Source organism: Mustelus asterias, chromosome 17, assembly GCF_964213995.1.
Source record: "Mustelus asterias chromosome 17, sMusAst1.hap1.1, whole genome shotgun sequence".
Classification (NCBI taxonomy): Eukaryota; Metazoa; Chordata; class Chondrichthyes; order Carcharhiniformes; family Triakidae; genus Mustelus; species Mustelus asterias.
Genome location: NC_135817.1, coordinates 83,735,998 through 83,761,174, shown reverse-complemented (window position 1 = coordinate 83,761,174; position 25,177 = coordinate 83,735,998). Strand labels below are relative to the sequence as shown.

General features: G+C 45.5%; 1 protein-coding gene across 3 annotated transcripts in view; it reads left to right on the top strand.

Moving 5' to 3' along the window:
- The window catches only part of usp25 (ubiquitin specific peptidase 25), a 166,544-nt gene that overhangs the window by 105,525 nt on the left and 35,842 nt on the right, over window positions 1–25,177 (top strand). The window contains exons 19-21 of one of the 3 annotated variants that reach the window (XM_078233047.1): window positions 929–1,042; window positions 6,064–6,159; window positions 19,014–19,192. In XM_078233047.1, the coding sequence (XP_078089173.1) occupies window positions 929–1,042; window positions 6,064–6,159; window positions 19,014–19,192 (389 nt within the window). The remainder of the gene's footprint in view (window positions 1–928; window positions 1,043–6,063; window positions 6,160–19,013; window positions 19,193–25,177) is intronic. The other 2 variants (XM_078233048.1, XM_078233049.1) reach the window with 2 other exon arrangements.

The window sequence follows — 25,177 nt, the reverse complement described above, 5'->3', positions numbered from 1 at the left end:
GTTCAAGGAGGCGACTCACCATCCCCCCCTCGAGGGAAATTAGGGATAAGTAACAAGTGCTGGCCTTTGCCAGTGACACTTGCATTCCAGGAATGAATATTAAGAAATATATGGCAAAATGGTTACAAAGCCAACAATTAGTCCATGTTTCAACCTCACCTTCCTTATGATTGTTGCGTTGGCAGTGCAGACCATGCCAGGTTAGGTTCCTGGTCTGATGCTGAATTACTGTTTGCTCTCAGCTGGGTGACATTTGAGACACTACCGAATGGGCGGCACGGTGGCATCGTGGTTAACACTGCTGCCGCACAGCGCCAGGGTTCCGGGTTCAATTCTGGCCACGGGTCACTGTCTGTGTGGAGCTTGCACGTTCTCCCTGTGTCTGCGTGGGTTTCCTCCGGGTGCTCTGGTTTCCTCCCACACTCCAAAGATGTGCAGGTTAGGTTGATTAGCCATGCTAAATTAACCTTAGTGTCAGGGGATTAGCAGGGTAAATGCTTGGGGTTAAGGGAATAGGGCCTGGGTGGGATTGTGGTCGGTGCAGACTTGATGGGCTGAATGGCCCCCTTCTGCACTGTGTAGGTATTCTATGATTCTTCTCTGATTCTATGACCTCAGCGTCCTGATGGAAGTGCCCAGGTGGCCGTCAGGTGAGGGTTGGGTCCAACTTGGCTGAGCTGGCCTTGGCATTGAAATCCCCTCCAGCCCCTCTCCCAGTTCAGGCACTCATGTGAAGACCACCTGTCTGGGCTCAGCACTCGTAGGAGTCTGCATCAGTTCACCTTGGGAGGAAATGTGAAGCTGCTCTTGAGCTGGCAGCTGGAAAGAAATGGACCCTTTGTGGAATCAACGTTGTTGTTTTGTGACCCTGCATCTTTTCCTTTTCCTGTGCTGTCCATCACAACCTGACCTTGCCCTTTTCCTGTAGGGCTCTGCTGCAGCTTCCCCCAAGCCTGGTCCCAGCCAGCGTGTGGTTGAGGTGGAGATTCCCCAGATAGGAAGGTTGGTCATAGAGTCAGAGGAAGGCGGTTATGATGATGAGGTATCTACCCAGTGCCCGGCCATGTATGAATGACCAGATAGCATGCGGACATTTGTTGCATGGCACCCTCAAATGGGCATGTTTCTGTGTACTGCAGTGCGTAGGAGTGCGAGAGTTGCAGTTCAAGTCATTTAAAAAAAAAATTAGCTCAAGTTACAGAATGCAGGGTAAGAGAAGCACATTACAGATTCTAGGATAGTGAAGAAGACACCTTAAACAATACAGGGTATCGGAGAGGACAAGTTAACAATGCAATATATAGGAGAGGATACATTATGTAGCTTATGATAGGGGGCAGGACATATTATGCAATGCAGGGTAGGGAAGAGAACAAAATTTACAGTGCTGGGTTGGGGAATGGGAAGGACACAATGCAGGGTAAAGGAGAGGGCACATATAATGCACATATGGAAGAGTACACATACAATGCAGGATGAGGGAGAGGACACATTATACAATGCAGTGTATGGAAGTGGACACATTATACCATGCTGGATAGGGGAAATGATACATTATGCAGTTTTTGATAGGGGACAGGGCACACTATACAAGGCAGGATAAGGGAGAGGATACATTATACAATCAGGGTATGGGGGTGAACACACAAAATGCAACTTATTGGGGTGGACATATTATACAATGCAGGATAAGGGAGAGGACACATTATACAGAGAAGACACGTTATATAATCAGGATAGGGGAGAGGGCACATTATACAATCAGATAGGGGGAGAGGATATAGGGTGCCACAGTAATTAGCACTGCTACGTCAGTGCCACGGACCCGGGTTCAATTCCCAGCCTCGGGGTCCTGTCTGTGCGGAGTCTACACGTTCTCCCCGTGTCTGCGTGGGTTTCCTCCGAGTGCCCCGGTTTCTTCCCACAGTCCAAAAGACGTGCTGGTTACGTGGATTGGCTATGCTGAATTCTCCCTCAGTGTACCCGAACAGGCACTGGAGTGTGGCGACAAGGGGATTTTCACAGTAACTTCATTGCAGTGTTAATATAAACCTACTTGTGACACTAATGAATAAAATAATAAGCTTATACAAGGTAGGGTATGGGAGAGTGCACGTTATACAATGCAGGATAAGGTGCATTACGATACAGCGTATGGGCATTGGACACACACAATGCAGGGAAGGGAGAGTACACATTATACAGTGCAGGGTAGGAGAGAAGGCATATTATATAATGCAGCGTATGGGAGGTGACACATTATACAATGCTGCATATGGGGGTGGACACATCAAATGCAGGGTAGGGGAGAGGACACTATACAATGCAGTGTACACGGGTGGACACATTAAACAAAGCAGGGTAAGGAAGAAGATGCATTGCACGTTGCAGCGTATGGATGTGTTCTAAGTTACGTGTTGCAGGATAGGAGAATATGCATGTTCTTTGTGCAGTGATCTTGCATGCGTATATAACTTGAAATAAAATTTTTAACTGAATTATTATTTTGGTCGCACAGAACTTGGGTATTGCTAAGTAAAAGACACATGCGATTAAAGCTTTTTATTTTGTACTCATCACCTTTACACACACATTCCGAAAAGAAAGGGGAGAGCAATAATTTATATGGCACGAGAGAAGAGTGCTGATTGGTCGGCAAGTGGACTCTGATGGAGGTGTTGCCATGGTGAATTCAGCATGGATCAGTTAACTGCCCAGCTTGTCCAATTTCAAACCAGATAGATTGCCTTGGCAATTTTGCTGGCAAAACTCAAAACATAGGTCCAACTTACAGGAATCGGAGCGGGCGAGGGGCAGACAATGGAAAAGCCCGTTGACTTCGGGTGGGATTTTACGGTTTCGGGCCGAGCGAGGCCATAAAATCCTGCTCATAGAGTCAGAGTTTTACAGCACAGTAAGAGGCCCTTCGGCCCATCGTGTATGTGCTAGCCATCATGCATCTATCTATTCTGATCCCATTTTCCAGCACTTGGTCCATAGCCTTGTATGCAATGGCATTTCAAGTGCTCCTCTGAATGCTTCTTAAATGTTGAGGATTCCTGCCTCTACCACCCCTTCAGACAGAGAATTCCAGATTCTCATAACCACCTGGGTGAAAAAGCTTTTCCTCAAATCCCCAGTGAATCTCCTGCCCCTTAACTTAATAGCCCCTGGTTATTGACTCCTCTACAAAGGGGAAAAGTATTTTCCTATCTGTCTCTCATAATGTTGTACACCTCAATCAGGTCCCCCCACCCTTCCCCAGCCTTCTCTGCTCTAAGGAAAACAACCCCAGCCTAACCATTGCTGAAACGCTCCAGCCCAGGCAACATCCTGGTGAATCTCCTCTGCACCCTCTCCAGTGCAATCATGTCCTTCCTACAGTGAGGTGACCAGAACTGCACATACTGCTTTAGTTGTGGCCTAACAAGCACCTTATACAATTCCATCATAACCTCCCTGTCCTTCTTTGCTATGCCTTGGCTAATAAAGGCAAGTATCCCGTATGCCACCTTAATCATCTGATCCACCTATCCTGCTGCCTTCAGGGATCTTTGGATATGGACTCAAAAATCCCTCTGATCCTGTACTTCCAAGCATCCTGTCATTCATTGTATATTTCCTTGCCTTGTTAATCCTCCAAAACTACATCTTCCCACACTTTTCAGGATTAAATTCCATTTGTCACTATTCTGCCCATCCAACCAGCCCATCAACATTCCCTGTAACCTAAGGCTTTCCTCTTCAATATTTACCACACCACCAATTTTTGTCATCTGCGCACTTACTGATTATGCCTCCCACATTCACATCTAGATCATTAATGTACACTCCAATGAGCAAAGGAATCAGCACCCATCACTGCGGTACACCACTGGGCATAGGCTTCCAGCCACAAAAACAACCTTCGACCATCGCCCTCTGCCTCATGCCACTAAGCCAAGTTTGGATTTTATTTGCCAAATTGCCCTGCATCCGATGGGGTCTTACTTTTTTGATCAGTCTCCTGTACGAGACCTTGTCAAAAGCCTTACTGAAGTCCATGTAGACTACATCAGCTGCACTGTCCTCATCTATTCTCACACTTTGGCAGTGTGGGTCAACCCACAGAACATGCAGCGATTCAAGAAGGTAGCTCACCAGCACCTTCTCAAGGGCAACTAGGGATGGGCAATAAATGCTGGCCAGCCAGCGACGCCCATGTCCCAAGAATGAATAATTTTTTTAAAAAACACACACAAAGTGGGGAGGCTCTGTCCTTTGCAGACAGAAATACGCCTTTTTTTAACTAAACAAAAGCTTAGGGAACAGCCATTTCCTGGTTCATTCCCCAGGGTAATGCTGTGATCGCTCAGAGTCAACGTATTCCATTTGAAATTGAATAGAGCAGGGCAGTTAACTGCTCTATGCTTCAAAGAAAATTACAGCACCGGAACAGGCCCTTCGGCCCACCATGCCTACACCTTCCATGCTACCTGACTGAACTAAAAACCCCTACCCTTCCGGGGACCATACTCATTCTCCATGGAAAAGCAGGCACTGATCAGAGTCCACTTGCCAACCAGTCAGCACTGTCTTCTCACACAGGGCAAATTGTTGTTCCCCTGTTGCAGTTTGGTCATTTCTTGCCAGCTTCTGATGAGTGCAAGATGGAAATTTGATAGCCTGTCTCTTCTTTTCAGCAACACTCGAGAATTGTCTGACTTCAGGTTTGCACTGGTCACGTGACGCAGATGACTGGAGTTCTAAAATGACAGTATGGAATATGTCTCAATATATGCACGAAGTGTCCTAATTGTATATTTTAGAAATATTTGGTGAACATTTAACTTTTATCGACTTTAAAAGAAGTTGTCCCAGCTGTTTCATCTGTTGATTTATCAGGATGGTTCTGGAGGGAAAAAGGGTGTTTGTATTTCAGCAGATACTTTCAGAGTCTTTTATTTTCTCCCCTTCATGTATTTTTATTTTGTACCCTGACCTTGGTAACTATCTGTTCCTTCCTCTTGGCCCCATCTACCCCTCAATCTTGAAGTTGCAGCTATTTCCAAAATGATGATCTGCCCCCTTACACTTTGGGAGTTCCAGTTTGTCAGTCACCCCTCAGGAGGTGCCAGAGTTAAAGATAATTCTCCAAAATACTTACCCAGTTGGGACCAGGGACAGTTTAAACCTTTTAACGAGGTCTTTCTTTTTTTTTTACTCCTTTTTTGTGTAAGCCACCTTGTTTCTACTTTTGATGAATAATAATATTCCGCTCCCCTGTTGAAGGAAGTTCAGAAGACATGCGAGTGGAGTTAAATTTATAGAACTTTATTTTGAAGAAAAGGTTAGTAAACATGCCCAGAAATGAGCACCTGTGGAGCACTAACCTGGGCAGAAAGGCAGTTTTCAGTTCTGTAAGCACCAGGCAATTTCTACGAATGCACCGTCGGAAAGGGTTGTGCAATAAATTCCACGACAACTCTCAAAAGAGAATTGGATAAATGCTTGAAAGGAAATTCTGGCAGATCTGTTGAAAGAGAGCAGGTATTTGGTAGCTTTGTCAAAAATCCAGCGCTGTTGCAATGGGCCGAATGGCTATCCTCCCGTACTGTATGTTTCTGTATTTCTGAGTAAGTGGCCTCATTGATGTACAGTGGTAACTTAAAGCATGGAAGAGAGAATTGCATTCAGTGTACAGCCGAGCATTTGTGGATTGCACCATAGGCAGCGTGCTGATGACCATCTGTAATTCCCAGCTAATGCCAAGCTCTCGCCACTTGCAAGGAAAGAAAAAAAAACTCATCGTTTTTGTGCATGCTGCCTGTCAATTGCTTTTTAATTTTTATATATACAAAGCATAGATTTTTTAAAAACCATTGCTTATTCACTGCTTAATTTCATCGTGTAGCATTAATCTCTTTTTAAGATGATTTATTTTGTTTCGAGCTCTTTCCTTATGTGAACTTATTTTTATTTTTAAAAAAAAATAATAAAATTTCAAAAAAAATGTTGCCAATTCATATGTTTTGAATAGCTTTATCCGTATCTGACCTTTTACCTACGACCCCTTGTTGGCAGGTCATGCTGACCCCAACCATGCAAGGTATTATCATGGCTATAAGTAAAGCCAGGAATGTGTATGACAGACATGGTGCTGAGGCTGGTTTCTTCAAGGTACTTATTCTCCCTTTTATTTCATTCAGTGTGATTCTATGCTGTCTGCTGTTGCATATTAAAGCAATATTGAACCCAGCATCGTGCGTTTTATCACAAGGGCTTGTAATGGTCTAATCTGATCAGACATTCCATATCCACTGCCTCCTTTCTCATCCCTTCTCCTTACCTTCTTTTTGCTGCCTTCATTTTACACTCCCTCTCCCTACCTCTCTTTCTCCCTCTTTCTCACTTCTGTTGTGCTCATTTTTGTTAAATCCCCTCTGTTCATTTCCTTTCTCAATTTTTCTCACCCACTTTTCCTTTACTGACTCACTTAAAAAAAAAAACTCTCTTTGCCCTCTTATTTTTTCTCTTGCCTTCTTTCCCTTTTTCTTTTGAACCCCGCTCCCTTCCTCAGCACTGTAACTTTGGAGCAATGCCTCTCGCCCAGTGGTCAGCCCTTTAGACATTCGGTGTAATTTATTGCTTGCCTACAATTGCAGTGTATGTCGCTATACTGTATTGAGTCACCTTTGCGTATACAGTTACTGCAAAGGGGTGAGTGTTCAGGAATGAACTCTAAAAACAAGTCCTGCTACCTGCTTGAGGGCTGAGTGTTGACATTTCCCAGTCAGCAATATTGGGGCTTCAGGATGGTTAAAGTGAAAGGGGATGCACGATTTTTGAGTTCATTATTGCTGTTTAGATTACGGGTATGTGTTATGCACTATGTTGATTTGAGGGGCTTTAAGAATATTTTAAAATGTGTTCTTCTACCATGGCCTATGATAACTGCGGCAGCTCTAACCTTGTAAGTTTCTGAGATTGAGTGAAACTGCAGTTCTCTCGTGTGGTACACAGATTGGTATGGAAAGATGGGGCTGGCGGGATCAGGGGTGGTGGGGGAAGGAGGTTTTCAGCTACCTTAACCCTACCCATAATCTGGTCTGTGTTTTTCTGCCACTGCTTTTATTCAAGTTTGCATTTCGTTTTTAAACAAAAAGCATGATGAGCACAAAATCTACACACAAGTTGCAAGTTAGGAGGTACTTTCATCCCCAATAAATTGAAACGCCCCATCTCTAATAGAAAATGACTTGGTTTCGGAACGTGTCTCAGGCATATATGACATGGAGTTACCTGGCCTCTATCAGTGCTGCTTAAATCAGGCTACCAAGATAGAGAGTAAGACTTAAATTTCTATAGCCTCTTTCATGACCTCAGAATGTCCCATAGTACATAGAATCCCGACAGTACAGAAGGAGGCCATTTGGCCCATCGAGTCTGCACCGACCACAATCCCACCCAGGCGCCACTCCCACAACCCTACATATTTACTCTGCTAAGCTCCTGACACTAGGGTCAATTTAGCATGGCCAATCAACCTAACCTGCACATCTTTGGACTGTGGGAGGAATCCGGAGCACCCGGAGGAAACCCACGCAGACACGGGGAGAATGTGCAAACTCCACACAGACAGTGACCCGAGGCTGGAATTGAACCAAGGCGCTGTGAGGCAGCAGTGCTAACCACGGCCGTCCAACCAATTATTTACTTTTAAAGTGTAGTCACTGTTCTAATGGCCAATAGCCAGATCGTCTGTTTTAGTGGGAGAGGAGACCATGGTATTGTCACTGGACTAGTAATCCAGAGAGCCAGGGTAATGCTCTGTGCACCCAGGTTCGAATCCCACCATGGCATGTGGTGGAATTTGAATTCAATAAAACAAATCCGGAATTAAAAACCGAATGATGACCATGAAGCAATTGTCGATTGTTGTTTTAAAAAAAGAACCCACTTGGTTCACTAATGTCCTTTAGGGAAGGAAATCTGCCATCCTTACTTGGTCTGGCTTACATGTGCAACAACTTCCCTCTGCACCACACTGGAGCATCAACTTGAATTTTGTGCTCGCGTCTCTGGAGTGGAACCTGAGACTGCAACCCTTTAACTCCGATGCGGGAGTGCTTGCCCATTGAGTTATGGCTGATGCACAGTATGGCAGGCCAGCAGCAGCTGAACTGTTCTTTTATTCCTTGAGTTTGACAAACAAGAGACATCCAGCCTCCAGTCTGCACACCCTTGGCTCCCAATATAATACCTGTTGATCAGATATTGCCCAAAAGGAGATGACATAAAGGATCACACATCCAGTTGCTTAAAGGACAAGACCCTTTTCTTCATAGTGTTGCATTGTGCCTAAACAAAGAAAATTACAGCACAGGAACAGGCCCTTTGGCCCTCCAAGCCTGCAGTGACCATGCTGCCTGTCTGAACTAAAATCCCCTACCCTTCCGGGGATCATATCCCTCTATTCCCATCCTATTCATGTATTTGTCCAAATGCTCCTTAAAAGTCACTATTGTATCTGCTTCCACTACCTCCCCTGGCAGCGAGTTCCAGGCACCCACCACCCTCTGTGTAAAAAAAAAACTTGCCTCGTACATCTCCTTTAAACCTTGCCCCTCGCACCTGAAATCTATGCCATCTAGTAATTGACTCTTCCACCCTGGGGAAAAAGCTTCTGACTATCGGCACGGTAGCACAGTGGTTAGCTTCTGACTGGGCGGCACGGTAGCACAGTGGTTAGCACGGCTGCTTCACAGCTCCAGGGACCTGGGTTCGATTCCTGGCTTGGGTCACTGTCTGTGTGGAGTTTGCACATTCTCCTCGTGTCTGCGTGGGTTTCCTCCGGGTGCTCCGGTTTCCTCCCACAGTCCAAAGATGTGTGGGTTAGGTTGATTGGCCATGCTAAAATTGTCCTTAGTGTCCTGGGATGCGTAGGTTAGAGGGATTAGTGGGTAAATATGTAGGGATACGGAGGTAGGGCCTGGGTGGGATTGTGGTTGGTGCAGACTCGATGGGCCGAATGGCATCTTTCAGTACTGTAGGGAGTCTATGATTCTATCCATTCTGTCCCTGAAAGCATTGCTTATGCTAGAAGTTGAGCAGTGTAGGGGGTAACTGGCTGAAGTTTTAATATAGCACAGGTATAGTTTGCATTGTGTTTGCAACTTTACGCACCAAGGTCATGATTCCCTTCATTATAGAAACTCTATGGATCAGTGTCAAGTTCTATAAAAAAATTTTGCTTCGCAATTTTTTAAAACATCCTTGTTGCTAGCAGAGAGACCATCATCCTGTCAACCCATACTTAAAAACAAAATGCCAGAAGTGACACAACATGTTAACAAATGAAACCAGTCCAGTGTCCTGTCAATGAGGCATTTATTTATGGCTGTTATTTAACTTGTCAGTCAGGGAAAGTTGATCAGGATTCCTATTGCTGATTGCTATTGCGAGTGAGGTAGCCAAGTGCCCACTTGTCTTTTCATTAGTGTATGAGAAAGTATGGAGACAGATATGAGCTTAGCTGTGATGCCCTCCGCAGTTGCATAGCTTGCTGGCACTGAACAGTTGACATTCAATGGCCCCTTGCTAGAGGGCTACCAGCGATTTCCGTCACATGGCAAGGAGACCAGCATCTTCCAGAGAAGAGGGCAGAATTGGTGCCAAATTTTAAAATCCACCAATAAATTATTCCCCCTTTCTCCTAGTTAATCACATTAGATTAAGAATCAGAACCTCCTTACTGGTGCTCACAACTAGAATGTTTCAGTGCTTCATGTAAAGCTTAAACCTAACTCTGTGGAAAGTTAATGGGTCTTTAAGCCTTGTTGCCAGATTTTGTTTTATTCAAACAGAGCAAAACTTTGACGTCAAAATCTAACCTTTTACTCATTATGGCCTCCATAAATCATCCTCCGCTGTCCCAACTTAAAAGCTGCAAGAATGACGCACACAAGATGCTGTTATCAAAACATTCTATCTAGATTATACATCTCTGTTTGTAAATGTGAACTGCATTGCTGCTTTTCAGCAGGCTGTCGCCTGATCTCAACCAGATCTAATTCCTGTATCAGCAGTGCTACTAATTAGAATGGGTGAGAGATGCTATCTTTGCGTAAATATCTTCTAATGACACTGTCCATTGCAAGATTGAGTCACGCAGAGCAGCGGTTCCAAGGTCTGTGCTGATCCCCATTGAGGCTCTGTGTTTTGCACCGGGATGCTTCTAGAGCAGAACAGGTGGTGAGAAATGTCAGCTCGCCGTTCCCACTGACTGACTGTCAGTCATTCCATTTGAGAAATATGTGTGTGTGCATGAACCAAGGACAGAATCATCTGACCGTAATTGCTTGTGTGTTGACACAAAATGGCAATCTGGGGGGTGGTGCCAGACGGCTGCTTATTGTGTTTCACGCCTCAAACGTTGATGAATGATGGGAAGATCTCAGTGGGTAAAGGCATTACTTTGCGGAACTCTGAAGTGCACAGATCAGAAGGATAGCAGCAGGGACGGCTGTAATGCTATGTCCTTTAACAAAGTCTTGGCAGATCTTCCAAAAATTGTCAATGTTCTCAATTTTGTCGAATCAAACCTCTCAGAACTGGGGTAATCGCTCTATCGTTTCTGTGCCGGCACTTTGACAAAGCTGTTCGATTGGTCCCACTCCTGACTGCACTTGCCTCATGACCCAGAAAATAAAGTAAAAGTTTATTTATTAGTCACAAGTCAGGCTTACATTAACACTGCAATGAAGTTACTGTGAAAATCCCCTAGTTGCCACGGTCAGGCGCCTGTTCAGGTCAATGCGCGTCTTTAAGATTGTGGGAGGAAACCGGACCACCCGGAGGAAGCCCACGCAGACACGGGGAGAACATGCAAACTCCACACAGATAGTGACCCAAGCCGGGAATCAAACCCAGGTCCCTGGCACTGTGAGGCATCAGTGCTAAGCACTGTGCTACCGTGCTGCCCCTATAAATCTGCATTCCCTGACCAGGGGTTGAACCCAGGCCGTGGCAGTGAAATCGCCAAATCTTAACCACTGGGCTACCAGGCAAGACGAGCTCTTGTGAGTGCTTATGTTATGAACTCAGACTGAGGTTCTCCCCTGAAAAAACTAAATACAGACAGAGACACGCAATAATACGAAAGAGTAATGAGGTTATTATTGCAGTTCTGCAGGCAAAGCTGCCAATGATTAGGCCTGCAGGCACACAAGATTTTTCAAAAATTTACTTTATTCAAAAAAAACCTCTCAAATAAACCATTGCAAAACAACATATCCAATAATTACAAACAGTGCAAAAGAACCAGTCATTTTTACAGTACTATATGATCCTTATTTACATGACATTACGTTCATTACATTTCAAAACTGCAGGCACACAAGATTTTACAACGCAAAAGCAATCCTTTCAGTCCAACTGGTCCATGCCATTGTTTATGCTCCACGTGTGTTTCCTTACTGTGCTCCTCCACACCATATCAACATATCCTTTTATTCCTTTCTCCCTCGTGTGCTTGCCTAACAGGTTCTGGGTATGCCCACAATCATCTCTGCAACTTTCTTATCAAAATGTTTAATCATTTTAAAGACCTCTATCGGGCCCTGTGTGACAGATCATAATGATCTTTGTGTGTAACTTGTTCAGACATAACGGCTTTCAAGTCCCATTCCTGCCACACAAGTGCCACCTCCAACAAGAGAGAATCTAATCTTCCCTTGATGTAGAAGCAGGGAGGTTGTTTCCACGGGCGGTAAAGTCAGAACTAGGGGGCATAGCCTCAAAATAAGCGGGAGCAGATTTAGGACTGAGTTGAGGAGGAACTCTTCACCCAAAGGGTTCTGAATCTGTAGCATTCTCTGTCCAGTGAAGCAGTTGAGGCTACCTTGTTGAATGTTTTTAAGGTAAAGATCGATAGATTTTTGAACAGCAAAGGAATTAAGGGTTATGGTGAGTGGGCGGGTAAGTGGAGCTGAGTCCACGAAAAGACCAACCATCTTATTGAATGGCGGAGCAGGCTCAAGGGGTCAAATGGCCTATTCCTGCTCCTAGTTCTTATGTTCTAATGGCCATAACGTCACTGAATCACCCCCTCTATCAACATCCTGGGGGTTACCATTGAACAGAAACTGAACGAGACCAGCCATTTTTTTTAACTCATGCATGGGATGTGGGCTTTGCTGGCTAGGTCACCATTTATTGCCCATTCTTAAATGCTCTTGAGAAAGTGATGCTGCCTTCTCGAACAGCTGCAGCACATGTGGTGGAGGTACCCACAGTTCTGTTAGGGAGGGAGTTCTAGGATTTTGACCCAGCGACAGTGAAGAAACAGCCGATATATTTCGAAGTCAGGATGGTGAATGACTTGGAAGGGAACTTGCAGGTGGTGGTGTTCCCATGTAACTGTTGCCCTTTCCCTTCTAGATGGTAGCAGTTGTGGGTTTGGAAGGTGTTGTCTTAAGAGCCTTGGTGAATTGCTTTAGGTAGTATGCATTGCTGCTACTGTGCATCAGTGTTAGGGGGAGTGGATGTTTGTGGATGAGTGCCAATCAAGCAGACTACTTTGACCTGAATGGCATCAAGCTTCTTGAATGTTGTTCTAACTGCAGTCATCCAGGCAAATGAAGAGTATACTATCTCACTTCTGAATTGTGCCTTATAGTTTGCAAGCAGGCTTGAGGGAGTCAGGAGGTGAGTTACTCGCCGCTTGATTCCTAGCCTCTGACCTGCTCTTGTAACCATGGTATTTATATGGCCAGTCCAGCTCAGTTTCTGGTCAGTGATAATCTTCTGGATGTTGATAGTGGGGGATTCAGTAATGGTAATAGCATTGAATGTCAAGGGGGAGATAGTTAGAGTCGCCCCTGTTGAAGGTGGTCATTGCCTTGCAGCTGTGGCATGAATGCTACTTGCCATTTGTCAGTCCAAGCCTGGATATTGTCCAGGTCTTCCTGCTTTGCAACATGGACTGCTTCAGTATCGCGAATGATACTGAACATTGTGCAGTCTTCAATGAACGATCTACATTTCTGACCTTATGATGGAAGGAAGGTCATTGGGAGGAAGCAGCTAAAGATAGTAAATGTTTGAGCCTAGGACACAAGAGTCATAGAGTCATACAGTGCAGAAAAGGCCCATCGAGTCTGCACCAACGATAACCACCACTAAAGTTGCACTAATCCCATTTTCCAGCACTTGTCCCATATCCTTGAATGTTATGATATTTCAAGTGCTCATCCAAATACTTTTTAAAGGTTGTAAGGTTTCCAGCTCCACTACCTTCCCAGGCAGCGCATTCCAGATTCCCACCACCCTCTGAGTGAATTTTCTTTTCTCAAATCCCTTCTGAATCTCCTGCCTCCCGCCCTAACACTATGCCTCCTCGTGATTGAACCCTCAACGAAGGGGAACAGCTGCTTCCTATTCACCCTGTCCATGCCCCTCATGATCTTATACACCTCAATCATGTCCCCCCTCAGCCTTCTCTGCTCTGAAGCAAACAATCCAAGCCTATCCAGTCTCTCCTTATAGCTCAAATGCTCCATCCCAGGCAATAGGGCAGCACGGTGGCACAGTGGTTAGTACTGCTGCCTCACAGCGTCAGGGACATGGGTTTGATTCCGGCTTGGGTCACTGTTGGTGTGGTGTCTGCACGTTCTCCCTGCCTCTGTATAGGTTTCCTTCGGGTGCTCCGGTTTCCTCTCATAGAAATCATAGATCATAGAAATCATAGAAACCCTACAGTACAGAAAGAGGCCATTCAGCCCATCGAGTCTGCACCGACCACAATCCCACCCAGGCCCTACCCCCATATCCCTACATATTGTACCCACTAATCCCTCTAACCTACACATCTCAAGACACTAAGGAGCAATTTTAGCATGGCCAATCAACCTAACCCGCACATCTTTGGACTGTGGGGGGGAAACCGGAGCACCCGGAGGAAACCCACGCAGACACGAGGAGAATGTGCAAACTCCACACAGATAGTCACCCAAGCCGGGAATCGAACCCATGTCCCTGGAGTTGTGAAGCAGCAGTGCTAATCACTGTGCTACCATGCTGCCCTGGTCCAAAAGTCCAGAAGACATGCTGGTTAGATGCATTGGCCATTCTATATTCTTACTCAGTGTACCCAAACGGGCGCCGGAGTGTGGCAACTACGGAATTTTCACAGTAACTTCATTGCAGTAAGCCTACTTGTGACACTAATAAATAAACTTTAAAACTAAAAAAACTTTTATTCTGGTGAATCTCCTCTGTATTCCCTCAAGTGCAGTCACAGCCTGCCAATAATGAGGAGACCAAAACTGCACGCAGTACTCTAGCTATGGCCGAACCAACATGCTGTACAGCTCCAGCATAACGTGCTTGTTCTTATACTCTGTGCCATGACTGTCCCATATGCCTTCTCAACTACCCTATTCACTTACTCTGAATATCTGTGACCCTTTGTGTCCTATTACTAAGTAAGAAGTCTCACAACACCAGGTTAAAGTCCAACAGGTTTATTTGGTAGCAAATACCATAAGCTTTCGGAACACTGCTCCTTCGTCAGATGGAGTGGAAATGATCCTAGTACTAAGCCAGTTTCAGATCCATCTCACCAAATTTCCTTGAATTCTACGTGCTTCAACCTTCTCAATCAGTCTCCCATGTGGGACCTTGTCAAAGGCTTTGTAAAAAATCCACACAAACTACATCAACTGCACTTCCTTCATCCACACACTCCATCACCTTTTTGAAAAATTCTATCAAAATTGTTAGGCATGACCTCCCTCTGACAAAGCCATGCTGGCTATCCCTAATCAACCCATATGTTTTCAAGTGGAAATTCATTCCTTCAGAATTTTCTCACAAAGTTTCCCTACCATGTCAATAGTAAGGAAACTATTGGAGAAAATTCTGAAGGAGAGAATTGCATTGAGGAACTCCTGGAGCTGAGATGATTGACCTCCAGCAACCATAACCCTCTTCCTTTGTGTCAGGTATGATTCCAACCAGCAGAAAACATTGCCCCTGGCTCCCATTAACTCCAGTTTTGCTTGATGCCACACTCAGTTTAATGCTGCATTGATGTCAAGGCCAGTCATCCTCACCTCACCTTTAGAGTTCAGCATTGTCGTGTTTGAACCAAGGTGGTAATGACGTTAGGAGCTGAGTGGTCCTGGCAGGACCCATATGCAACAAGAGCAGGTCAGGGGCTGAGAATGCATGCAGTGAGTAACTTGCATACTTTCTCTCCAGCCTGTCAACATTCTTTAACACAGTAAGAAGTCTCACAACACCAGGTTAAAGTCCAACAGGTTTATTTGGTAGCAAAAGCCACTAGCTTTCAGAGCGCTGCCCCTTCGTCAGGTGAGTGGGAGTTCTGTTCACAAACAGGGCATATAAAGACACAAACTCAATTTACAAAATAATGGTTGGAATGTGAGTCTTTATAGGTAATCAAGTCTTAAAGGTACAGACAATGTGAGTGGTGAGAGCGTTAAGCACAGGTTAAAGAGATGTGTATTGTCTTCAGACAGGACAGTTAGTGAGATTTTGCAAGCCCAGGCAAGTCGTGGGGGTGACAGATATTGTGACATGAACCCAAGATCCCGGTTGAGGCCGTCCTCATGTGTGCGGAACTTGGCTATCAGTCTCTGCTCAGCGACTCTGCGTTGTCGGGTGTCGTGAAGGCCGCCTTGGAGAACGCTTACCCGAAGGTCAGAGGCCGAATGCCCGTGACCGCTGAAGTGTTCCCCAACAGGAAGAGAACACTCTTGCCTGGTGATTGACAACGCACAGTCGCTGAGCAGAGCAGAGACTGATAGCCAAGTTCCGCACACATGAGGACGGCCTTAACCGGGATCTTGGGTTCATGTCACACTACCTGTAACCCCCACGACTTGCCTGGGCTTGCAAATTCTCACTAACTGACAATACACATCTCTTTAACCTGTGCTTAACGCTCTCTCCACTCACATTGTCTGTACCTTTAAGACTTGATTACCTGTAAAGACTTGCATTCCAACCATTATTTTGTAAATTGAGTTTGTGTCTTTATATGCCCTGTTTGTGAACAGAACTCCCACTCACCTGATGAAGGGGCAGCGCTCCGAAAGCTAGTGGCCTTTGCTACCAAATAAACCTGTTGGACTTTAACCTGGTGTTGTGAGACTTCTTACTGTGTTTACCCCAGTCCAATGTCGGCATCTCCACATCATACATTCTTTAAGGCAGGAGGCTGGAGTGTGAAGGAATACTCTCCACTTGCCTAGATTGCTAGCCCTAACAAACTCAAGAATCTCAATCTCACCCAGGATAAAGCAACTGGTTTGATTGGTGCCCCATGCACTACCTTAAACATTCACACTCCCTCCACCAGTGACAGTATGTGTACTATATTTAAGATGCACTGCAGCAACTCACCAAGCCTCCTTCTACATTCTTTCCAAACCCACGACCTCCAAAAACTGGAAGGACAAGGGCAGCAGATGCATGGGAACTCCACCACCTGCAAGTTTCCCTCCAAGCCAATCCATCATCCTGAAATTGAAATATGTTGCCATTCCTTCACTGGGTCAAAATGCTGGCGCTCTCCCTAACAGCACTATGGGTGTATCTACACCCCATGGACTGCAGCGGCTCAAGAAAGCAGTTGTTTTTATTCCCTTCTGTCAGGAGTGTATGGGATTAGAATTCCACAGGTGACTTTGTTCATTAAGAGTCCATTCTTGAAGCATAACCCTAGAAAGTAAATATTGACAAATTATTCACAATGGCATCACGGCAATGAAATGGGATTTGATCGGATGGCCACGGAGAAACTATTTCCTCTATGGGACAATCCTGATCCAGCAGAACATAATCTTCAAAGTAAAACCCGGCCTTATAGAAGTGAAATCAGGCAGTACAGAAAGGACAGTGGAAATTTGGAACTCATTCCCTCAAAAGGCTATTGGCAATTGAAATTCTCATCGCTGAGGCAGATTTAAGTTGATAAGAGTAGCGAAGAACTTGGAGAATAGGCGGATAAAGGGATCGAGGAGCAGACCTGCCATTGTCTTAACATCTTGACCTCCCTCTATTCCTCATTCTGACTCCACACATGCTGCTTCTTGAGGACTTGATGGGTGACTATCAATTTCCACTGGCAATCCGTGGATGCGTGCGTGACATGTGCTTTCGGGCCAGACTTGGGACTTAATTTCAGGAGTTAGCCTGGGACTTATGCTCTGTATTGCCACATCTATCAATTGAGTCGCTTGAGGGGGGCTAACGGTTAGGGTTGCAAATGCCTGCAGGGGTTTACCCAATGCACACACCCATTCCAGCAGGAGAGTTTGGAATGTGAAACTACAGAATGTAGCATAGTTTAATATTGCATTCCAAAAACTGATCCACTGAAAGCATATAACTCTGAGAAAATTGAAATATTCAATAGCCACCCGTTTTGCTTGTGTGTACCGTTTGTGATCGTTTAGAGACACATGGTTGTATGAACGGCAGTTGCATGAACGGCGGTGAGCCAATCTTTAACGTGTTTTAAAAGGTGAACCCCTCAAATTCAGTTCCTAACGACAAACTTTTTAAGAAACAAATCCAGTTGAGTTCTTGTTTCAGTTGTAAAGCTTGAGGTTTGAGCTTCTGAATTGATTATACTGTGCCATCGCCACTTCCCCAGTGTGAGGCTTAAAACTTATACTGCAGTAAAAGTACATCATCTGACAAGGCTGAAAAGAGCAGAAGTGATCAAGACATTTTAGAATGGTTGGGGCGGTGGGCAGGGGTAATGAATTCATTGATGCAGTTAGTTGCCCTGTACTGATCTCCACCATTGTACAGTGGAGGTCATGAAGGGAAACAGAATTAATTGTCTTTCCATCCTCCCTTCCCCCTCTGCCTCTGAATGTCTGGAAAGCAATCCCAGAGATGTTGCCCTTGTCCAAGCTGTTGGTGCAAAGACCATTGGCAGCAAGCTCAAAGCGAGCAACTGGTCTGCCTCTCTGTCCTGCTATACTGGTAAAGCAGAGGGAGTGAGTGGTTGAGAAAAGCTTTAAAACAGGGCAACAAACCATTAAGATAGTGGAGTTTGCAGGAGGGAAGAGACCCCTGCAACTCTGGCATTTAAGTTTGAAAGGTAGGATTTTTGGGTGCTATATTTTGCTTATTTCCTCCACCCCTCAGGGGTGTTGACGTTTGGCTGGGGCTTTGCTACACCACACTAAGGTGTTATCCAGTGCTTTTGTCCTCGTAACCGTCTATCATGGGTGACTCGCAACAATGAGAGTTGGCAGGCAGTTTGATGACAGGACACATCTGAGCTGAGGTTTCTAACAGCCCTGGCCAACTTGTGCATTGATCTAGGGAGCCCCCAAGTGACTATTCTCCCTCCCCACCCCTTCCATTTATAACCCATGACGACTGAGGTCAGTTGAACCATCCTAACCGAGTTCGGGAGGCACTGTGGCACAGTGGTTAGCACTGCTGCCTTACAGCGCCAAGGACCAGGGTTCGACTCCTAGCTTGGGTGACTGTCTGTGTGGAGTTTGCACCTTCTCCCCATGTCTGCGTGGGTTTCCTCCGGGTGTTCCGGTGTCCTCCCACAGTCCGAAAGATATGCTGGTTGGGTGCATTGGCCATGCTAAATTCTCCCTCAGTGTACCCGAACAGGCACCGGAGTGTGGCAACTAGGGGATTTTCACAGTAACTTCATTGCAGTGTTAATGTAAACCTACTTGTGACACTAATAAATAAACTTAAACACAAAGCGGGAATCATGTCCTAGGACCTTTTATACTGTCTGAGACACACTGTTTAGCTGCTCAACTCACGTCCAGCAGGGGACCCATTTGGGGTTGGGATGTAGCTGTTTGCCGTTAGGTACTGGATTTGATTTTACCGCGTAGCTTTGGCAGTTGATTTTTCCTTTAAATATTACCGAACATTCCCCGCAGTCAGGGCTACGCGGCACCTCAGAGCAGTGACAGTGTTCTCCGAATGCATTTCCAGCGGGTTCTTTGTCTCTCCAGGCTTTCACAGCGGAGTACTCCCGTTTGGTTAGACTGGCCCAGGAAGACACCACACTGGACAATGATAACCGATTAAAACACGTGGTGGTCTACTTCCTACACAACGAGGCGCCAAAGAAGATCATCGAGCGGACGCTCTTGGAACAGTTTGCAGATCGGAATCTCAACTTTGATGAAAGGTAAAAAGTGATTTATTGTTGGCATAAGAGCATAAAGTAAGTGCTTCTCTGGACGTTGCAAAGTGATTTACGGCCAGTTAATTGCTTTTTAAGATTGAGGGTAGACTTAATAGAGGTGTATAAAATTATGAAAGGCATAGATAGGGTGAACGGTGGGAAGCTTTTCCCCAGGTCGGTGGTGATGTTCACGAGGGGTCATAGGTTCAAGATGAAGGGGGGGAAGGTTTAACACAGATATCAGAAGGACATATTTTACACAGAGGGTGGTGGGGGCCTGGAATGCGCTGCCAGGCAAGGTGGTGGAGGCGGCGGACACACTGGGAACGTTTAAGACTTATCTAGATAGCCACATGAACGGAGTGGGAATGGAGGGATACAAAAGAATGGTCTCGTTTGGACCAGGGAGCGGCACGGGCTTGGAGGGCCGAAGGGCCTGTTCCTGTGCTGTATTGTTCCTTGTTCTTTGTTATTGTTCCAGTGTTGAAAATTAGGTATCCAATGTGCAAGATTCCTCCTGGAGCAAAGCAGCAATCACCAGACAATCAATTGCCTTTTTGTTTTCTGATGATAGTGAGGAATAAGTGTTGGCCAGGACACCAGGTCAACGCTCCCCTACCTCTCTATTCACACTAGAGGAACGGGATCTCTTACATCCACCCAAGAGGATAGGCAGGCTCCCCGTTTGGCATCTCATCCGAAAGATGTCACCTCTGGTGGTGCAGCACCCACTCAGTTACTGGCACTGGAAAGTACCACCATTGATTATGTGCCCCAGTCTCTAGGCTGGGACTTTGTAAACCCATGATCTTCTGACACAGAAAGAAGTCTCACAACACCAGGTTAAAGTCCAACAGGTTTATTTGGCATCACGAGCTTTCGGAGTCTTAGGCTCCCTTCACTCACCTGAAGAAGGAGCCTGAGACTCCAAAAGATTATGCTGCCAAATAAACCTGTTGGACTTTAACCTGGTATTGTGAGACTTCTTACTGTGCTTACCCCAGTTCAACGCCGGCATCTTCACATTCTGACACAGAGGCATAGGTGTTACTCACCGAGCCATGGCTGATGTTAAAGGTCGAGTGGGCAATGATCCTATTAACCATCACATGCCCAGCCTGTTTACGTTCCCTGTTATAAGTCAAGCCTCACAAGGTCACATCGGTCAAAATACAGCCTGATTCAGCACACAGCTAAACAGGCTTCTGGACCTTGGGTTCCTCTCTCATATTTGCCCTTGAGAAGGTGGTGGTGAGCTGCCGTCTTAAACACTACAGTCTGTGTTGTAAGTATCCTATTAGGAAGGGAGTTCCAGGATTTTGACTCAGTGACAGTGAAGGAAAGGCTGATATATAACGATGATGTGTGGCTTGGAGGGGAACTTGCAGACAGTGGTGTTTCCATCTATCTGCTGCCTTTTCACTTCTAGATGGTGGTGGTTGTTGGTTTGGAAGGTGCTCTGTAAGGAACCTTGGTGAATTCCTACAATGCATCTTGTGGCTGGTACACACTTCTGCCACACTGCGTCAGTGGTGGAAGGAGTGTATGTTTGTGGATTGAATACCAATCAAGCGGGCTGCTTTGGCCTGGATGGTGTCAAGCTTCTTGAGTGTTGTTGGAGTTGCACTCATCCGGACCAATGGAGAGTATTCCATCACACTCCTGACTGCCTTGTTGACGGTGGACAGGCTTTGGGGAGTCAGGAGGTGAGTTACTCACAGTTGGATTCCTAGAGTCTGACCTGCTCTTGTAGCCACAGTATTTATATGGCCAGCCCAGTTCACTTTCTGGTCAATGGTAAGCCCCAGGATGTTGACAGTGGGGGAGTCAGTGATGATAATGCCATTGAATGTCAAGGGACAATGTTTAAATTCTCTCTTGTAGAAGATGGTCATTGCCTGCCGCATGAGTGGCGAGAAAGCTACTTGCCACTTGTCAATCCAAGCCTGGATTTTGTCCAGGTCTTGCTACATTTGGCCATGGACTGGTTCAGTATCTGGAGAGTTGCAATTGATGTTGAACCTTGTGCAATCATCAATGAATGTCCCCACTTCTGACCTTATGATGGAAGGAATGTCATTGATGAAGCAGCTGAAGATGGTTGGGCCTAGGACATTCCTCTGAAGAATACAGTGATGTTCTGGAACTGAGATGATTGACCTCCAACAACCACAACCATCTTCCTTTGTGCTCGGTATGACTTCCAACAAATCTAGTGTTGTTTCCCTGATTCCCATTGAATCCGGTTTTGCTAGGGCTCCTTGATTCCACACTTGGTCAAATGCTGCCTTGATGTCAAGGGTTGTCACTCTCACCTCACCACTGGAATTCAGCTCTTTTGTCCATGTTTGAACCAATGAGGTTCAATGAGGTCAGGAGCTGAGTGGCCCTAGCGAAACCCAAACTGATCATCAGTGAGCAGGCTATTGCTAAGCAAGCAACACTTGATTGTACTGTTGATGACCCCTTCCATCACTTTGATGATTGAGAGTAGACTAATGAGACAGTAATTGGCTGGGTTGGATTTGTCCTGTTTTTTGTGTACAGGACATACCTGGGCAATTTTCCACATTGCCGGGTAGATGCCAGTGTTGTAACTGTACTGAAACAGCGTGGCTAGGGGTGCGGCAAATCCTGGAGCATGAGTCTTCAGTACTATAGCAGGAATATTGCCAGGGTCCATAGCCATTGCAATATCCAGTGCCTTCGGCCATTTCTTGATATCTCGTGGAGGGAATCGAATTGGCTGAAGACTGACATGTGTGGTGCTGGGGACCTCTGGAAGGGGTGAAGATGGATTATCCACTCAGAACTTCTGACTGATGGTTGTTGCGACTGCTTCAGCCTAGTCTTTTGCACTAATATACTGGGTTCCCCATCATTGAGGATGGGGATATTTGTGGAGCCTTGTCCTCCAGCAGTGAGTTGTTTAATTGTCCACCACCATTCATGACTGGATGTGGCAGGACTGTAGAACTTAGACCTGACCCATTGGTTGTGGAATTGCTTAGCTCTGTCCTGCTTCTGCTGTTTGACACACAAATAATCTTGTGTTGTACTTCATCAGGTTGACACCTCATTTTAGGTGTGCCTGGTGCTACTCCTGACATGTCCTCCTGCACTGTTCATTGAACCAGGGTTGATTCCCTGGCTTGATGCTAGTTGCAGAGTGGGGGATATGCCAGGTTACAGATTGTGGTTGAGTACAATTCTGTTGCTGCTGGTTGGGTGCAGTGATAGTGCCACACAACACAATGGAGGGTATCCTCAGTGTGAAGATAGGACTTCATCTCTTGTGGCGACTAGGGAATTTTCACAGTAACTTCATTGCAGACTTATCTGGATGGGTACATGAACAGGCAGAGGGAGTATAGAGGGATACAGGCAGTTTGTCTAGGTAGGACAACATGATCGGCGCAGGCTTGGTGGGCCAAACGGCCTGTTCCTGTGTTGTACTGTTCTTTGTTCTTTAAGGAGATTGCAGGACCGATAGGGCTGAGTTTGCTGTTGTCATTTCTGGTGCCTAGGTCAATGTCATGTGGTCAGTCCAGTTTCATTCCTTATAGACTTTCAATGATTGTGATACAATTGAGTGGCTTGCTCGGCCATTTCAGTGGGCAGTTAAGAGTCAACCACATTACTCTAGGTCTGGAGCCAATGTAGGCCAGCAGATTTCCTTCCAGAAAGGGCATCTTTGAATCAGATGGGTTTTATGACATTCAACAAAAGTTTCAACTTTTAATTCCAGATTTTTAAATTTATCCGCCATGGTGGGATTCGTACCCAAGTCCCCAGAGCATTACCTTGGGTTTCTGGATTACTAGTTCAGTCACAATATTACTGCCCCGCTACCTTCCCTGTCTTTGTATCTCCCATTTACTGATATCACTTATTCAGCCTGCTGGATATCTTGAACTGGGCTGGCACTAATTCAAATTCTTCGCATCACCTTATATTGAACATTAGTTTGGAATGCAATAAATCCCCCCCTTCCCACAACACTTGACACTTGATTGGACCTCTTCAACTTCCACTGACCTTCCACTGCTGAAACTTCAAATAAAGAACAAGTTGACAATTATTTATGAGCTGTTGTTAGACTAAGAACTCATTAATTATGTTGATCTCTCCTAAGTTACCTCTTGAAAGCTGCAGTGGATCAATTGGTCAGTTCGTAAAAGTACTAGCTACTGTGGAATCCGAGTCATACTGACAGACAGATTCCCAGGTCTGGTCCTGGTCTGTGTTGCGTTAGCTTGAGGCATTCAGACCAGCCAGAATTTTCCAACAAGACATGTCTTGGCTGGTGTGAGAAGGGCTCTCGTTGTCAAATTCTTCAGGCAGCTCTGAAATGTAAACTTAAATTTAAAACTGTTCGGAATAGATAGGTGCGTGATGCAACTTACATTGTCAGTGGAGTGAGTCAGAAGTGTATAGAGTGCTGTGTGCTGTATTTAAACTAATCTGTAAAACGCTTTACATACTGCTGCTCTTGACCTGTGTTCTGATGTATCTTCAGACATTTTCTGAAGAAAGTATAATTTTGCAGTAAGCAATTCAGTCTCAAGAAGAGAAAAAAAAAGGTCAGGCGGGATTTCTGCTCTTAATCATAAGCCAGTGACCCTGTGCTGCAGAGTGTTAAGTGTGTAAATGTCAGCCAAAGACAGGTTAGGGTTAGCTGTGACCCCACTGATAATGTCCAGGCTCTTTCAGCAGAATGACCACTTGACCTGACATTCTGAAGGTCACCCGGCACCTGTGAAAGAGTAAACCAGGGGGGGAGTTCGGCAAGGAAGGAGAGAGAGCACAGAAGTAAATCACCACTTTAATCAATATCAGTCATTAGACTGGCAGACGGTATTAGGCATAGTAAAATAAATCGATGTCAGATTGGCTTGGATGGTCGCACTTTCATCTCGCTGAAGAATCTGTGGGCTCAACCCTGCTGCAGGTTTTAAGTATAATCTTGGTCAACACACTAGCGCTGTGCTAGGGGAGTGCTGCTTAATCCCAAGTGCCATCCTTCAGATGAAGCATTAAAGTGAGGCTTGTTCAGGCAATTTAAATCCTTGTTAAAAACCCCATGCCTATTCAAAGAGGATCAGGGACAGACGAGCAAGGATTTATTCTCCTGCTCTTACTCAACTGGTACCAGCAAGTAAAGTTTATTTTTATATAAGTATATAAAATGATGGGCAGGAAACAGCCAGTTGGTCCATCAAGCCTGATCAACACGTGATGATTAGAGCATCATTACGAGAAATTCCGTGCCTGTTACCCAATCAACGGAAATCTCCTGTCAGAGGCGCAAAATGTATTATAAAAATCCCCAGGGCTAATAAAACATAGAAAAATTAAAGACTGACATTCCTAAAATTCTTTTCATCACCTCGAGAATTCCCAAAGTTCTTCACAGCCAATGAAGTATTTTTGAAGTGCACTGTTATATCGTAGAAAGTGTGGCACCCAATTTGCACACCGCAAGCTCCCGCAAATACCATGCAGGGGTGGCACATTTTCTTCCTTTGGACTCATGGTGAACAATCACTGAAACAACTGACATCAACAAGTTCCATCCCACCAAGAGACTCACCATGGACTACTCTCCGGAATCGGTTGCATTCTTGGACACTCGCATCTCCATCAAGGACGGTCACCTCAGCACTTCACTGTACTGCAAGTCCACGGATAACCTCACAATGCTCCACTTCTCCAGCTTCCGCCCTAAACACGTTAAAGAAGCCATCCCCTACAGACAAGCCCTCCGTATAGACAGGATCTGCTCAGATGAGGAGGGTTGCAACAGAAACCTACAGACGCTGAAAGATGCCCTCATAAGAACAGGATATGGTGCTCGACTCATCGATCGACAGTCCCGATGCGCCACAGCGAAAAACTGCACAGACCTCCTCAGAAGACAAACACGGGACACGGCGGACAGAGTGCCCTTTGTCATCCAGTACCCCTCTCCGGAGCAAAGAAGCTACG